At 39.4% G+C, this 18,704-nt stretch overlaps 2 protein-coding genes across 10 annotated transcripts in view; both read left to right on the forward strand.

Annotated features, from left to right (window-relative positions):
- LOC133251350 (protocadherin alpha-C2) overlaps positions 1-18,704 on the forward strand; it is a 208,809-nt gene that overhangs the window by 106,731 nt on the left and 83,374 nt on the right. Inside the window, exon 1 of one of the 9 annotated variants that reach the window (XM_061423695.1) lies at positions 6,927-10,637. The exons of 7 other annotated variants lie outside the window; for them this stretch is intronic. In XM_061423695.1, coding sequence (XP_061279679.1) covers positions 8,205-10,637 — 2,433 coding nt within the window. In that variant the 5' untranslated portion in view covers positions 6,927-8,204. Of the gene's footprint in view, positions 1-6,926; positions 10,638-18,704 lie in introns of those variants that run through there. One more of the 9 variants, XM_061423686.1, reaches the window with a different exon arrangement.
- The window catches only part of LOC133251351 (protocadherin alpha-10-like), a 119,679-nt gene that overhangs the window by 51,283 nt on the left and 49,692 nt on the right, over positions 1-18,704 (forward strand).

The raw sequence follows: 18,704 nt of genomic DNA on the forward strand, positions 1-18,704 counted from the left end.
GGATCTTCCTGACCCAGAGATCGAATCCGCATCTCTTTTGTCTCCTGCATTGACAGGCATATTCTTTACCACTAGCACCATCTGGGAAGCCCACATAATGTGTATGTATGTGTGTGTGTATATATATACATATAATTTTTCAGATTAGTTTTCATTATAGACAATTGTTTCCTGTGTAAAAATTGTTACAGTAAATCCTTGTTGTTTATCTATTTTATTTTATTTATTATTATTTTTTTCCACACTGTGGCTTGTGGAATCATAGTTCCCCAACCAGGGATCAAACTCAGGTCCTTGGCAGTGAAAGCACAGAGTCCCAACCATAGGACTACCAGGGAATTCCATGTTTTACATATAGTAGGACTGCCCTGATAGCTCAGACAGTAAAAAATCCCCCTGTGATGTAGGAGACATGAGTTCAATCCCTGGGTCAGGAAGATCCCCTGGAGAAGAGAATGGCAATCCATTTCAGTATCCCTGCCTGGAGAATTCCATGGACAGAGGAGCTTGATGGGCTCTAGGCATGTGGGCTTCATTGCTTGCAGCATGAGGGTTCAGTAGTTGCAGTATGCAGGCTCTAGGGCACTGCAGGCTTCAGTAGTCATAGCACACAGGCTCAGTAGTTGCAGCTCATGGGCTTTAGAGTGAAGGCTCAGTAGTTGTGGTGCTGGGGCATGTGGAATTTTCCCAGACCAGGAATCAAACCCTTGTCCCCTGCATTGACAGGTGGATTCTTTTCCACTGTGCCTGTTGTATCTATTTTTAATGGGGAAGGAAAAAAGTCTTTCTACCATGGCACAAGAGGGGTGCATATAGGCAAACTGCTCTGCAATTGCCTCTTGTCTGCCATTTTACTTTTGGTTTCTTTATGTCTTAATTCTTCTTTGTTTTTATATTCCTCCTTTACCAATATTTTTATTAAGTGAATATTTTCAAATGTAACATTTTAATTCCTTTAATGGGTTTTAAACTGTATTTTTGAGTTATTTTCTCAGTGGTTTCTCTAGAGTTTATTATATACATTATAATATCAATATCTCCTTCAGATTTATATTAACTTAAATCTATTAAGGTATAAAGATATTACTCCTATATAACTCTTTTTCTTTCTTCTTCTTTGTTCTATTATTATATGTATTACATCTTGTAGTGGGTTGAATTGTGGCCTCCAAAAAGGTATGTCCACTTCCTAACCCTTGGAACCTGTGAATGTGACCTATTGGGGAAAAAAAGGACTTTGAAGATGTAATTAAGTTAAGGATCTTGGGATGAGGAGTTTATCCTGAATTTCCCAGGTGGGCACTAATTCCAAAGAGAAGTGTTTTTTTATAAGAGAGAGAATAAGGGAGGACACAGACACAGAGGGAAGGCCATGTGAAGATAGAAGCATAGTGGAGTCATGAACACAGCCATCAAAAGCTGTATGCGGCAAGAAATGAAATCTCTGCTAGAGCTTCCAGAAGGGGTGCAGCCTCGCCAACACCTTAAGTTTGAATTTCTCCCCTCCAAAACTATGAGAAAAACTGTTTTAAGCCACCTAATGTGTGGTAACTTTTTTGCAGCAGCTACAGGAAAGCAACACACATCTCTGTATATTACAAGCCCAACAGTAAGTACATTGTTAACAATTATTACATTATATAATTTTATGTCTTTTAAAGATGTTGAGGGAAAAAGGAAAGCAATTATATATTTATAGTGTTTCTCATTTCCCATTTCTGGTTCTGTTAATTTATTGCCCTGCATTGGAATTTCCTTATCCATTACAGCTGTTCTTCCATCTACCTCCTTTGTACTATAATTGGCAATTTTGTTTCATTTCTATATATTATAAGCCCAGAAATATGTTTATATATATTGTTACATACAATTGGTTTTTTAAAAGAAGAAAGGAGAAGCTTCTGGGCCTACCTCAGAAGGAGTACTATTCGTCTCTCCCTGCCAGAGCCAAGGAGATTTTTCTTGGATGTTCACTTTGAGAACCTAGTGGGATTCCTGAAAGTAAAGTCCATAAAAGTAGGCATGCTCCCCCTTCACCTCAACTGTGACCTCCATGAGTTTCTGACTCTTAAGATAGTCCACAACTCAGCCTCCAGCAATTTGTCAAAATTTCCATTAGGGTGTTCCTACCAGGCTGTGCCTCTAGAGGCTTCTGCTCCATGGAAACAGATCTTGGTTGACTCTCTGCATTTGCTTATTTCTCCAGATTTTGGTGACTTCCCTGGTGGCTCAGATAGTAAAGCATCTGCCTACAATGCGGGAGACCCAGGTTTGATCCCTAAGATCCTCTGGAGAAGGAAATGGCACCCCACTCCAGTACTCTTGCCTGGAATATCCCATGGACAGAGGAGCCTGGTAGGCTACAGTCTATGGGGTCACAAAGAGTTGGACACAATTGAGTGACTTCATTTTCACTTTTTTCTTTCCAGATTTTATAGTAGAGGTTTTCCTTGTAAACTCAGTTCTCTGATGGGTTCAGGAAAAGTCGTGTGTCCAGCTTTTCTTGTTATTACAAGAAAAAAAGTGATAAATTCTAAGCTCTTTACGTGTTGGAGGTGAAACTGGAAGTTTGTTCTTTCTACGTACTTTTCTCAGCCTTCTCAAGTGTTTCTTATTGTTCTTGACTATGTATTAATACCAAGCAGAGCTTGTTCACTTTTTTACTATTTCCAATGTGGCTCTAATTTCTGCTATTATATTCTATTATTTCTGATTTTATATTTCTCTTCCACTTATTTCATGAGTTGTATCAGCTCAGTTTTCATGGTCTTCTGTGGCATTTTCATTTTTTTTTTTGAAATTCTGTATCCCTGAGTTCTTAATTCTCTGAGACTCTTTAAAATTGTTTCATGCATCTTTTAACTAGAGACCTTTAGAGATCTGTGTGTTATTATCTGTTATGTTTCATATTTCTTATTCCTTCTTGTAATATTTATATAGGTCCTGCATTGGCTCTTTTTTGATTAGTATTTATCTTTGAGAGGAGTTCCTTTAGGACCAGCTATCTTCAGGTGGAAATGTAGATGTATGGGCCAGTAGTGCTCTGGACTAAAGTGAGCATTTCCTGTTTACCATTTGTTAGAGGGGTTTGTGTATACCTTAGCTTTTACATATCTCCCAATAATGAGAACTGGCAGCTGCAGAGCAATTTGTCCTCCACAGTTTTATCTTAATTTTAGCACATACTTAGGTTCACTCTTGAAATAATTGTGCATCTGCTCACTAGTGCATTCACTCCTGCTTTTTCTCCTATTTTGTGCTGACAAATAGGATTATGGAAAAGCCCTGCCTGATTTAACTTAGGCACTTAGATATTTTTGTTTCAAATAAGGGATCTTTTGTTTTACATCTCACTGTGAAGTACTACTTTGGAAAACTCTAATCTACCAGCTCTTCCCAAGATGGCAAGAATACTCTCTCAGCATTTTCTGGCATCTTGGTCCAATTTTCTTAGCACTTGGTAACTTCTCTTCATATATACTATTGTTGAAGTTCAAATGCTTAAAGGAGTTTAATCAAAGACACAATTTTACTTTTTGTTGGCTATTCTTCTGTTGTTTTTGGTAGGTTTTATGGAGAAGAAATCCATTTTCATTTATCCATAATTGATTGAAATCCCTCTTTTTGTCTAGTTATTGCAGATATGTAGGAAAACTATGTTTTATAACTTAGTCATCTCATTGAGCTCTGTTTCAGTTCTATTTATTTTTCTTTAATTCTCTGGGACTTTATGAATAGAAAATTTTATTACCTAAAAATTTATCATCTATTAGTGACAGTATATTTTATCCTCCTCTCTAACATACACACATATGCACACACACTTCCTTATCTTGTGTTGTCTAGAATTTCCAAGTCAGTATTGAATAATAGCTATTACATGCTGTTATGCTTATGATTTTTCATGGCAATAATTCTGATATTTTTATTGTTTAAAATAAAGATGGCTATTTTGGGGGGTGATAGCTGTGAAATTTTTATCAAAATTAAAAAAATATATAAATAATTATGATCTGGAAATACTTTGTTTTGAAACTATAATATAATGTGAGATTTATGTAGATTCTTTTTTGGTGAATGTTGATAGTGCCTTTGTCAGATCTTTATTTTAGGTTAGGCACTCCTATAAAAATGATGTCAGATAGGGTGATTAGTAGTGGTTGCAAGCCTTCCTTTTCAGCCACATGTGATGAAATTTTTTTCATCAGCTCAAAGGAAGATCTGGTGTGACTGCTTACCAAATATGTAGGAATATGAAATTTGATATGTAAAATATGTGATTGAACCAGACTGGCTAGCTCTTAATACAATGACATTCAGCCAATTTGACTTTAAAAAATTAAATGTAAAAGTCTAGGATTTTTTGATCTGTGGCTTAATAACATCTAGGAAAAAACCACGTATGAATTTTAGCTTTAAATCCATCATAAAAAAGTTATGTGATGTGGCTGTTAAGGAACCAGATGCAAGTTTAGACCCTTACTTGATATGGAGTATTTAGAATGAAAAGGCAAGATCTCATCTTCTTGGATATTATGACCAATCTGGAGCATGACTTTAAGTTCTGAGGACTATACTTTGAAGATGAAATAGAGTAAGATTTTATAAAGAGGTAATTCTAGAAAAATTATCATAGTTATAAAAAGGAGTAAGAAAACACAGCATAGAGTTAATTAGAGTGAAGATTCATGAAAAAAATGTCTGAGACACTTTATATAATATTATGTTATGGAGAAAAACTTTGTACAAACTTGAGAAGTTCTATAGTAATGTGCTATTGGTAAAGTGTTCAGGTTAAAAAAGAAACAATGATTGACATAGGCTGTTGTGTACTGAGAGTAGTTGAGCCATTTAGTTTATGTGCCTGGAGCTTAGCTAGATATTTCAGAGACAAAATTGAGTGATACAGATCTCTACCCTCAAACAATTCACACTCTGTTAGGCTTGATTTGAAACCTTCATGAAGCAATATTATGGGATGAAAATTGCTTTAATGTGATTGTGATGTCCAGTTTTTTAATTTACTTCCCATAAGTACAGAATATACTCCCAAAAGAATAATCTTAATTACTAAGAAAATCTTAAGTACAATAACATTTTACTGACAAACTCTGGTGGATATTCAGATCATTCTCTTGTTTGGCTTCAGGATCTCTAACATGAACTCATGCATTATGACTAGCAATCTCTTGAATTTACAGATTACAGCCAAGTTTGGTGGGAGAGCTTTATAGTAATAGTCTTTGCAATAGAACCCAAGCAGAAATCAGAACAATGTTTTTGCACAGAGTCCTCTTAAAGTTGTACTTGGACCTAATTAAAAGCTTGAAAATACTTGAATTAGGAGACACTATAGAAAATCCCACGAACTGGCAAAATGAAATATTAGAAAGGAAGGGTTCTGCTATAGAGAAGTTAATTCATGATTTTAACATGGCAACCCACTCCAGTACTCTCGCCTTGGAAAATCCCATGGATGGAGGAGCTTGGTAGGCTGCAGTCCATGGGGTCACTAAGAGTTGGACACTACTGAGCGACTTCACTTTCACTTTTCACTTTCATGCACTGGAGAAGGAAATGGCAACCCACCCCAGTGTTCTTGCCTGGAGAATCCCAGGGACAGGGGCGCCTGGTGGGCTGCCATCTATGAGGTCGCACAGAGTCAGACACGACTGAAGTGACTTAGCAGCAGCAGCAGCAGTAATATTATACACAGGAAAAAAGTTTTTAGACTTTCTCATCTTCAGGATATCCAAATATTTAGATATCTAAATATTACTTTCCCACAAAACAGTTTATATCAATAAATATTGAGTGCGTGCTGTTGCTTCAGTTGTGTCTGACTCTTTGTGACGCTATGGACTGTAGCCTGTTAGGCTTCTCTGTCCGAGATTCTCCAGGCAAGATTACTGGAATGGATTGCCATGCCCTCCTCCAGGGGATCTTCCCGACCCCAGGGATTGAACCTGTGTCTCCTGCAGCTCCTGCATTGCAGGCGGATTCTTTACCACTGAGCCACCAAGGAAACCCAAGGGCAGGGGTGATATATATTATTTTTCATTTTATAGTCCTTGATAGCAGAGGACTAACTTTTGACATGCCACATTTCAATGATTACTTTATGATAGGCTTTGAAGCAGAATTATTTTAAAAACTGAAGTATAATAGAAGTATTTATGCTTTGTTATAATTATAATATACATTAAATAAATAGGCAGCTCATAAATAAAATAAATAGGTAGCTCAATGGTAAAAGAATCTACCTGCTACTGCAGGGGAGGCAGTTTCAATCCCTGGGTTGGCAAGATTCCCCTGGAGAAGGAAATGGTAATCCATTCAATATTCTTGACTTGGAAATCCTATGGAGAGAAGACCCTGGTAGGTTATAGTCCATGGGGTCCCAAAGAGTCTGACACCACTTAGTGACTAAAACAACAACAAGAGGCAGCCTGCCCTACTTCCTTGGAAGAAATAAGGGGTGGGTTTGTGATGGACAGAGGAGGTGATTGGTGTTTAGTGGCATAGTGAAGTTACCAATCCCACTTAGTCTTAAAACCAGAAAGCTGGAGGTGCCTGTTTATCCCTGCCTGCCCCACCTACATTTTAAGTGACAGTTAAAAAAATTATTAGAGAAATATTCAGGCATACAGTGAAGTTGAGAGAATTGTGCAATTAACGCCATGTATCCAGTACTCAGCTTCAGTAATTAGCCATATGTTTAGGCAGTTTTCTGACCAGTAAATATAATGCCCTGAGAGCTTCACTTCTTTATCTGTATTCAACTTTTGTCTTTCAAATTTTGGTTCTTGGGGCTTTGGATACTGAAATTGTATCAAAAGAAGGATTTGAGTGAGGAATTTAGTGTTTAGTGTTTAAGCCTTTTCAGCTCTCCACCCTCTCAGGAGAAGCCACTGGTTGTAGGGTGCTATTGTAGGTGGAATTTGGAAGTATTGTGGCCAAGAGCTGTTTTTCATAGAACAGATCACTGTCCCAATTTCCGTGCCGAAGACCGGCTAAAAACAAAGCTGGGGAACCGACGGGCATCAGGTCTGCTCTTACACCAATTCAGTGCTGTTTTCTGAATAAGAGCATATTTAAAGAACAGTTTCCTGGTCACGCTCTGGGGAGTATCTCAGTATTTCCCCCTTCATTTTGTACATCCAGGTCCAGTTTGGGGGTGAGCTGTCAATCTTTCTGAGTTTCTGATGCTTGATATTGACTAGCTTCTAACCACTTTCCTCGCCCAGAGCTTGCCGAGCACTCCCCTTAGGGGCTCCTGGGGAAAACAGAAAAGCTGCTGATTTGGTAAAAAGAGGGAACATTGAGCCGGAATTGCGCTCGCCTAGTTTTGTGCCTTGAAAAGCGAGAGTGCCGGGGAATGATCCCCATATGCCCCTCACTGGTTCTCGCTATAGAAATCTTGGCGTCTCCGGGGATATAAGAAAGTGCAGGAGAGACTTAAACTCTCAGCGGAGAGGCTGAGAATCCAGCACGGAACGCACCATAGCACTTGGTTTGGGGGTTCCTGTTTCCTTAAGCCTAGAAGGCGTAGTGGTTCATGGTCGTGGTCCCGCCTCCCAGGGTGTCGGCCCGGCGGTTCCTCTCGGAATTCCTCCCTCTGCCGGCACTGTAGGGAGTCAGTGGGTCCGAGCGCCCGGGATCCGATGCTCGGCTCTCAAAATAGTCGCTGAGAGACGCCCAGCCGAGCTCAGCCCCAGTTTTAAGCCGTCTTCAGGTAGAGTTTGTAGACGTTAAGACTGCGGCAGTCAGGGCGTTGTCCTAGGAAACGCAGTTTAAGGGAAGGTGTGTTAGTTTCTCGGAGCATCTCTTTGCCCCGCCTTGCGCTCGCTGCCTGGGCGCGGGGCGAGTTCCCAGTGGGCGGGCAACCGAGACCGCTCTTTCCGGAGCCCGGCAGTTTCCCTCGCCTCTGCACCCCTAGGCGGCGCTGCGCTCCTCCGCTCCCGCAGGCTCCGCTTTCCCAGACGGCTGCTGAACCTCCAGTCTAGCAAGCCTTGCTGTCAGCCGGCCGGTCCCGGGCAATTACGGCATTCGGAAGGCGAACGTCGGCTGTCTGCACTTCCAGCGGGCAGCGGCGGCCGACCGGCCTTCGGTTTTTTCCTTTTACCACGGCTCGCACTCTCCGGGAGTCCGGAGCATGGTCCCGGGTCACGGCTGGTGGAGCGAGGACGCCGAGAGGGAGGGGGATGGTGGGCTTGAGGGTGGCGGTTCTATGTTTGTGGGTTTCCTGCGGCTCTGTAGCCGGACAGCTCGAATACTCAGTGTCGGAGGAGACCGAACGGGGCGTAGCCGTAGGCAGTGTTGCCCAGGACTTGAGGCTGTCAGCGGCCTCTCTGTCCTTGCGGAACTTTCGCTTCCTTTCCAGCCGCGGCGAGACTTACTTCGGGGTTGATCTGGCCAGCGGAAACTTGGTGGTCCGACAGCCGGCGGACCGCGAACGGCTGTGCGGGGCCAAAGCTACCTGCGTCCTGATCTATGAGCTTGTGCTCGAGGACCCGCTAGAGCTGCACAAGGTCCATGTTCACGTCCTGGACATCAACGACAACTCGCCTCACTTCCCTGCCGGCGACGTGCAATTCCATATTCCTGAGTTCCTTATGCCCGGAGCCCGCTTTACTCTCCCTAATGCCGAAGATGCCGACGAGGGAAGCAACGGGTTGCTAAGCTACAGCCTGAGCCCCAGCCGGCACTTTCGCCTGGACATGGGTTCGCGGGTCGACGGCAGCGAATTCCCAGAGCTGGTGTTGGAGAAAGCGTTGGATCGGGAGCAACGTGCCACCCACCGGCTAGTGCTCACCGCTCGGGACGGCGGGCTGCCAGCTCGCTCCGGTGAGGTACAAGTCACCATCGTCGTGGTGGACACAAACGACAATGCACCTGTATTTGAGCGCTCAGTATACCGCACCGAGGTGCCAGAGACTGCACCCAATGGGACTGTGTTATTCCGAGTGCAAGCCTCGGACCCGGATGAAGGTTCCAATGGGGAAATCCGGTACTCCTTAAGCAATAGCACCCAAGCCAAGCTGCGACACCACTTTCACGTGCACCCTAGAAATGGGGAAGTGCGGGTCGCTGCTTCACTAGGTCCTCCTGAAACGCTGTTGGAGGCATACATTGAGGCAAGGGATGAAGGTGCCTTCAGTCTAGCCAGCACCGCCAAACTGCTGGTGGAGGTGACTGACGTGAACGATCACGCCCCTGAGGTGAACCTTCTCACTCTCTCCAGTCCCGTTTCCGAGGACGCCGCCACTGGCACAGTGATTGCTCTCCTTAATGTAAGGGATGAAGACCTTGGTCCCAATGGTAAAGTCACCTGTAGCATGTACAGTGGCGGCCCCTTTAAGTTGAAGGCTTCCTTTGGCAACTACTACAGCTTGGTGACTGATGGGCCGCTGGACCGGGAGCAAGTCGGTGAATACCAGGTTCTGATCACTGCCTCGGATGGTGGCTCACCTCCACTTAGCACTCGCAGGACACTGACTGTGTCAGTTGCTGATGTGAATGACAACACACCAAGCTTTCCTAAATCGAAACAGGAACTTTTTGTGGCTGAAAACAATGCCCCTGGAGCCTCCCTAGGACATGTGTTTGCCCAGGACCCAGATCTGGGGAAGAATGGCCTTGTCTTCTATGAGCTGTTGGATATTATCTCTGAAGGACAGTCAGCCTCTAGCTTGGTGGAAGTAGATTCATCCAGTGGGGCTATCACTGCCAAAATTTCCTTTGACTTTGAGTGGCTCAGGGGGTTTCACTTCCAAGTGGAAGCCCGGGATGGTGGCTTTCCTCCCAGAAGTGCAACAGTGACTGTGAACTTGTTTGTGGTGGATAGGAACGACAATGCTCCAGTCATCTTGTTTCCCTTGCCCAAAAATGGCTCTGTCCCAGTGGAAATCGTGCCCCGCTCTGCCAGAACAGGACACTTGATCACAAAAGTGGTAGCAGAAGATGCAGACAGTGGCTCCAATGCTTGGCTTTCCTACTACATCTTTAAGGCTTCTGACTCGAGCCTTTTCAGAATTTCAGCCAACATGGGAGAGCTCCGTACTGCTCGTTTAGTTCTTCCCACTGATGCAGTTAAACAGAAGGTGGTGGTGGTGGTTCAGGACCATGGAGACCCATCACTTTCTGCCTCTGTCACATTGGGTGTGCTGTTGAGCAGCTCTGCCCCTCAGGTCCTTCCAGACTTTGAAGATGGCTGGGAAACAGGAGGGCACCTTTCTGCCCAGAACCTGTATTTAACAATTGCCCTGGCCTGTATTTCCTTTTTATTTCTGGGGTGTTTACTTTTCTTTGTGTGTAGCAAGTTCAGGCAGAGTGCAGGCTGTTGCACTCAGAGCTGCTGTCACTCTCCAGAGGAGCTGAGGTATGGAAGCAAGGTGGCTTCAAATCCTTGCATGTCATCAGCCACAATAGATGTCACTACAGTCGAAAGACTTTCTCATACTTATCTCTATTGGGCCTCCCTGGGACTTGGTTATGATAATAACAGTTTGCTGTTGCATGGGGAATACAGTGCTGCTGTCCTGAGAAATCTGGCCTCTGGGGTAGAACTGAATGTGCCAATATCCTGTCTCCAGATTCGGAATAGGAAAGGGGATCACGCAAATGTCAATGCCATGGTAAGCATATTTTATGGAATTTGATTCCCTTGACCAGGAGATGGTTACTAGGTATTTCTAAAATGTTTCTTATGTGAGTCTTTGGTAGCATGTAATCCACTGAATTGAACACTCTGGCTCAGCATCCCTTGTGCTAAGGATTCTGGGAAGATCCAGGTGTTAAAAGAGATCATTTTTGGCCTGAAGGAGGTTACAGTTTATTTTTGAAAAACCAGGGTAAGAAATGCAAACCTATTAAAGAACAATTAAAGTAATACAGTATAAAGTTCTAAAATTGAAAAGAATAAACCACCAAAGTTTCTGGAACAGGTAATAAACAACCTGGGATGTCTTTGAATAATTCCTTTTATGAATTTATTTAAGGAATTACTTGAAATAAATATCCTTTCATTAGAAAACATATTTTGAGCAAAAGATATGTTTAAGGCATTCTGATACCTAAGGTGAGAATGAAAATTATGGAAGAGTCTTTGCGTAATACAAACTTAATATCATGGATGATGAGACATTTACTCAAACCATAACAAATACATGATTTAAACATGATGATAACCTAAAACATGTAAAAATAAATCATAACAGATGTTCAAAGAAGGGAGAGAGAGAACATCTAGACAGAGAAGAGGGAATTAGAGAAGGTTTTGTGGTAGAGATGGCAGTGAATTGGATTGTGAATGCTATACCATTTAATAAAATGCAACATATTCCCTAGGCTATATTTTACAATGAATACCATTTTGACAAAGTAGTCTTTTTTGATAATGGTATTCCAAAACATAGATAATAGTTCCACACAGTATTTGTAAATATATAGAAATAATAAGCATGTCTCAGAGCACTTATTTGTACTGACAGAAAGATGATACAGTTGGGTATAGGACTTGACAATCTTTTATTATGTGTTCTTATTGATGCATTTCACAAAGAAGACAGATGCGTAATTGCCATGTCAGAAACATTTGTGTGTTCAAGGTGTACTTCCCATTCAAAGTCCATTCAACTTGGATTTAATTTTCTTATTATTTTAGAAGCCAGTAAACTTTGAAATAAGAAAATACCATGTTAAGGTGTAATGCCCCTAAGAAGGCTTCCCTCGTAGCTCAGTCAGTAAAGAGTCTGCCTGCAATGCAGGAGACCCGGGTTCGATTCCTGGGTCAGGAAGATCCCCTGGAGAAGGAAATGGCAACCCACTCCAGTATTCTTGCCTGGAGAGCCCCATAGACAGAAGAGCCTGGCAGGTAGTCTATAGGACTTGACAGTCTATGAGTTTGCAACAATTGGACATGACCAAGCACACACAGCAACAGCAGCAGCACCTAAGAAAGATTAAATTATTCAAATACTTCAGTTCATCTATAGTGGCCCTTGGTATTTCAAAACTTTCTAAGTGAAGTGGGAGCAATTGGATTAGCAATTTTCCAGTATTACTTTGTGACTTCTCATAGAGATCATGGATACAAGGGAAGGAGGTATGCAGAAGTTAGGGAAGGGAATGAAGGGAATGTTTTACCATTTCAGATAATAAGGGGGAAATTGGGTTATAAGTTACTCTACTTCAAATAATGATGTTAACCGCAAATAAAATAGATTTGCACCTTTTATAATTTTGCATATTTAATATTTACAGCATGATACAATGGAATCCGTTATATACTATATGATTAGTCAATACTTGTTGATGAATAAATGATTCAATTTGTGAATCTATGAATTGAGTGATAACACTGTTTAATATATAAATAAAAATTTACTTTTTTACTTTATGTTTATATATAGCTAGCAGTTTAAATGGCACCCCACTCCAGTACTCTTGCCTGGAAACTCCCATGGATGGAGGAGCCTGGTGGGCTGCCGTCCATGGGGTCGTTAAGGGTTGGACACTTCTGAGCGACTTCACTTTCACTTTTCCCTTTCATGCATTGGAGAAGGAAATGGCAACCCACTCCAGTGTTCTTGCCTGGAGAATCCCAGGGACGGGGAGCCTGCTGGGCTGCCGTCTATGGGGTCACATAGAGTCGGACACGACTGAAGCGACTTAGTAGTAGTAGCAGTTTAAAGGCCTTTTTCAAATACATTATTTCAATGATTATTTTCTTCCTTATGATATATAATCATGAAACAATACAACAGGGATTTTCTGGTCTAGAGCTAGCATGAACAACATCAATGCTGTGTTCTGGGGCTAAATACCAGTCCAGTTTCTGTAGAGGACAAAGTGATTAGCAGGAATGCACATAATTATTGTGAAATTTGCATGAATGAAAATTAAAGTGCAGCTAATTTTAAGGGAGAAAATTGGTGCACAAAATATTAGTATTTCAGGTATCAAAACACAATGTATAAACTCTCCTTCTATTAAGAGAATTCACTAAGGTTTGAGAGAAACCTTTTGACTAGACTGCAGAGGAAACATAAGTAAGCATTAGGAAGATCAATGATCTGAGAGAAGGAAAATTATCCACTTAGAAGGAAAGAATATAGCTAATAACAGAGGAATATGTCCCCTGCCACAGAATGTTTAAATTTATGTGAGTGATAAAGTAACAGAGATATATACTGTTTAGACATGGAGGACTATTGTGCCATCTCATCCATCCAGTTGAGCAATCTTCCCATCATTGTTGATATTTTGCTTTATAGGTGGTTCATTGTTAATTTTTATGGGCTGGACATTTCCTTACATATAAAGAAAGTTTGTTGTATAAAAACATGGACAAAAATAACTTCTTTGAAGCTGGAGTATTTGTAATTCAACACAGGCATTTATCACTTACTTTTTCCTCCAAGTGCAGATTGATCCAGTATTTTGATGCTTTAGAAAAGAATGCTTGTCATGGTGTTCATTGAATGCCTTAAGAACAACTACAGAATTCTAGAAATAAGGTATTTGTTGCTTCAGTTTTAGAAATGATCTGTCTTTTGAAAAGCCTGCAATTTCATAATTTTAACTGTGTCTGAATCACACAGAATCATGTTGATGCATATGTACTTATATTTTGTTCTACTCTAAGCTCTTTTCTCTTATTTTAGAGTACATTAGTATAGTTTATAAAGCTTATGAAATTCAGGAAAACATTTTATCTGTATCTCTCCTTTGATAATATTTAACAGATAGAAACAAAATTGACCTACTGTGCAACAGCTAAGCAATATGAGTCTCATGTCAATTTTTTTCTGTTAAGATTCTTGATAATTTTTTAGATGATATCTGTGATATATCTACTTCCTATTAAAAACTGCATTGGCAGTTTTTAAAGATAGTAAATATTAGTGTCCCCAAAATGCACAACAGCATAAACTGACTTTATTAAAAATTTCACATGAAAATTATATTTTAAACATACCAGTCTAAATTAAACTAAACCAAATTAAAGCAACTTCTCTTTTGCCAGGATCTATGGGGCATAAGATATTTCCCCTTTGCAGTGTCATTTGTTAATGACAAATGGTAGACTGTTTTTGGCATTCTGGGTGTTTTTATTTGCTAACATATATTCCCCAAGTAGACTTGCCCATAGGTTAACTGGATATTTCTTTATATCTATTTTGACTTTGAAGCTGATAACCACACTTTGAAAAACTTTAGAGTGCAGAATCTAAGGAAGCATGCAGGCTATATGAAATATGTTCAGATTCAAATATATGGAGACAGCACAATAGTATTCTTTGTATGATATGGAAACCTCAAACTAGTGACAAGGAGAGAAGAGCATCATAACTTGAATAGAAAAGAGAAAAGCAATGCTTTGGGGAGATGTATGAGTGGGAAAGTTTTGACAGCATGTATGATAATGTTGATGACCTATTGATTTTCATTGAAATCAATCAATGACCTATTGATTAATAGGTCATTGAAATCAATCAATGACCTATTGATTTTGATAATGTTAATGACTATTGATTTTCATCATTAATGTTAATGACCTATTGATTTTACTTCAATATTTGCAGTAATATTTCAGAGACTAAATACTCTTTAGCTGGGTTGGGATGAAAGTAGACTGAATTACTAAGAGGTTTTTATATTGCTCAAATGCATATAATGTGAATATCAGAAATAGCGTTTGGCAGAATGTCAAATGAATATAGATCACAATCTAGGATTCTGACTAAAGTATGGGAAGTAAAGAATTTATTCGTAAGGATTATTCTTTAAAACCAAAACTTAATGATAAAGGTGGTTACTCACTTTGTTTCCAATTTTAATTGATGAGAAGAGAATGGGTCAAGATATAAATAAGTTACATGTCTCTTTTATACTGCATTTATGAAAAATAATTGGTAATAATAAGGCAAGAATACTGTAGTGGGTTGCCATTTCCTTCTCCAGGAGATCTTCCCGACCCAGGGATTGAACCCGGGTCTTTTGCATTGTAGGCAGACGCTTTACCATCTGAGCCACCAGGTAAGTCCCATATGAAAAATAATTAGGATAAGAATTTCCTCCTCAATCTTTAAACACAGAAGGTCGTTATATATTCATCTGGAACTTGTCTTAGAATCTAGGGATGAATATAAGATCATGTAGTCTTCTGTGCTGCAGAGAAAGAGAAAAGTCTTTCTGTCCCAACTCAAATTGTTGGCTGTTCTTAGAGCCATCTGATTGCCATGTACACATACACTATTTTCATAACTGAACTCTATTGACATACCTCAAAAATGTACTCTCTGAATTCAGGTACATTATGCTTACTCTTTGGAATCTTTAAGCAAAGATTATAGCTGTTTTGTTTAGAATCAAAATGATGTTCTTATAAAATAAAAACAACCAATAAAGACATCTTAATAATGTATTCATCACTTGAGATTGGCATGTCATTTTCCTTTCTTTTAAGGATTTGCTATCAAGGTTATGCTGGCCTTATTAAACAAGTTAGAAGTGTTTTTCTTTTTTCCTCTCCTTTTTTTCTAGTCTCTGGTCATGTTAAGATTGGTGATATATCTTTCTCAAATACTTCATAGAATTCACTAAGGATATTCTCTGTGCCTTAAGTTTTCTTTGTGGGAAAGTTTAAAATCATGAAATCACATTTCTTTACTATAAAAGAAATATTAGTTATTTTATTCTTCTTATTTCATTTCTATAAATTCTCTTTTCCAGAAATACATTAATTTTAGCTAAGTTTTCAAATATTTAAGCTAAAATATACACTAAATATGGCATAAAGTTTTTTTTTATAATATCCTCTTTGTAATCTTTTAACATTTACAGGATCTGTAGTGATATTCTTCTTTCCAATCCTAATGTTGTTGTCAGCTCTCATTTTTCCTGGTTAGACTCGGCAGTCACTTATTAAATTAGCCTTTTCAAGGACTAACTAAGTTTTGGGGATTCTCTTTCTTGTATATTTGCTTTCTATTTCACTGACTTCTGCTCTTAACATTATTTACCTTCTCATATTTCTTTATATTCAGTTTGCTATTTGATTTCTAGCTTTTTGTTTTTCAGGTTTTGTTGTTTTTAATGTATGGATTTATGGATTTAAAGCCAAAAAATTTCCACTTAGTATTAGCTGATTCATGTAAATCTTATTTTTAAAATTTTATTTGAAGTATAACATACATAAAAGTTCATATATTATTATACATAAAAGTTTATATATCATACATGTACAGCTTGCTGAATAATCAAAGCCAACGCAATCATGTGGTCACCACAGAGATAAGGAAGTAGAAGAGCATTACCAGCACCCCAAGCCCCCCTCAGCCTCCTCTATCATTGTGCTTCACTGATGGCTCAGACAGTAAAGAATCTGCCTGCAATGCATGGAGACCTGGGTTTGATCCCTGGATTGGGAAGATCCCGGGAGAAGGGAATGGCTACCCCCTCCAGTATTCTTGCCTAGAGCATTCCATAAACCGAGGAGCCTGGTGGTTTATAGTCCATGGGGGTTGCAAAGAGTTGGACATGACTGAACCACTAATACCTCATTACTCTCATCTGAAAATATCACTATTGTAATGAGTTTCAATGTCATAAAAATAGGATCATATAGTATGCTTATGGTTTTGTGTCTGGCTAGTTTAATTCAATATTATACATGTGACGTTCATCTGGCCTGCTGTGTGTAGCAATAATTCATCCATTAAACTGCTGTTTATCGTGTTGTATGAGTATATAACAATTTATTTATCCATGTTTCTGTTGATGGACATTTTTTTCAAGTTTATTTTTGCTATTATAGACAATTCTGCTATGGACATTTTCCCTATGTCTTTTGGTGCACACGTTAGCGTTTCTGTTAACAGTGTATCTAGTAGTAGAAATTGCTTGTTTATGTAGTATGAGTGTTCTCAACTTTAATAGATACTGCCAGTGGTTTCCCAAATTAGTTGTTCCAAGTTATTCTCCCACCAGCTTAAGAGTTTTAGTTACTTCACATTCTTGAATAATTAGTATTACTAGTATTACCAGCCTTTTACATTTTCATCATTATAGTGGTATGTACTCATATCTCATTTTTAAAATTTAAACTCTAGATTTGAGCTAGTTTTTTTTTTTTCATGTAGTAAGTGAATATGGAACAGTCTACAAGGTGAATATTAAAGCGCTTAGACCATTTGTCCCTTCCTTCCACTATATACTTTTAAAGTCAGGTTTATTGGTTGTTTGGGGAAGGCAATGGTAACCCACTTCTGTATTCTTGCCTGGGAAATCCCATGGATAGAGGAGCCTCGTAGACTACAATCCATGGGGTCATAAAGAGTCAGACATGACTTAATGACTGAACAACAACAACTATTGGTTGTTTGGGAAATGTTGGCTCTCTGAGTTATACAGATCTTCCAAATGTGGACACATTTTATTATGCAATAAAAAATAATATTTATCAATACCACCATTGCTCTCATCAGATGGTCTTTTAGTATTGGGAAGCTACAGGCTTACCATGGTAGAGGAAAGTTTTCCAAAATTATGACTGTCACTCAAAATCTTAAATTTTAGTATTTGCAACAAATACTATCATTCATTTTCCTTGCAGTGAGGGATTCATTTCATTCATTTTTAAGAGAATGTCTGCTCTCTGGTGTTATAAATACCCAGATTCATTTTGTAAATTTCCTGTCTCGGACCTGGAACCAACCATTCCCCAAGAATCCTTCAATTCTTTTTTGTGGGAGATGTTATTTAGAAATATAATCTGGGTGGTAGGTGTGCTCATTCCTACAGGATTGAGTCAACGTTTCTAGGTATTTTCAGTTACCGAACTAAGGGATATGCGTTTTTAAAAAAGTAAAATCACAAGTTCATACTAATCTTTCCAATTCAAGTTAAGAACTATAAGGTTTTTAGTTAATTTCATTACACTTACATTTGTATCTCCTTTCTCCCACCATAAAAATCTTAGTGTTCATTTATATCAACATAATTACTAATTTATTACCACACACTAAAAGAACAGACTCAGAGAACAGTACCAGCACTACACCAACAATGTGGTTACAGTAACAGTTTAATGTTTTTGCCATTCTTTTCATTTGTAGGCTGCATTTTACTAGGCTTGTACAAATTGTTGTTTAGTTGCTAAGTCGTGTCCAGCTCTTTTGCGACCCCATGGACTGTAGCCTGCCAGGCTCCTCTGTCCATGAGATTTCCCAGGCAAGAATACTGGAGTCGTTTGCCATTTCCTTCTCCAGGGGATCCTCCCTACCTAGGGATTGGACCCACGTCTCCTGCATTGGCAGACAGATTCTTTACCACTGAGCCATCAAGGAAGCCCCTTGTATAAATTATCATGTTTTAAAGTATCTTGGAATAGTTCATCTCTGTGTAGTTAAGCCACAAACTACATAGAGTTAGATTAATTTGTTTCAAATTGCTTTCAAAACTAGGGCTTTTTAAGATTAAGTATTTTTGAACCACCTTTGTCCAATTCCCCCTCTTCCCTACCCCCACCTCTGGTAATCACAAATCTGATCTCTTTTTCTATGAGTTTGTTTTTGAAGTATAATTAACCTACAGCGCTGTGTTAATTCCTGGTGCACAACATAGTGACTTGGTATTTGTATATGTTATGAAACGGTCGCCATAATAAGTCTAGTTACCATTTGTCCCCATACAAAGGT

This window comes from Bos javanicus, chromosome 7 (genome assembly GCF_032452875.1).
Source record: "Bos javanicus breed banteng chromosome 7, ARS-OSU_banteng_1.0, whole genome shotgun sequence".
Lineage (NCBI taxonomy): Eukaryota > Metazoa > Chordata > Mammalia > Artiodactyla > Bovidae > Bos > Bos javanicus.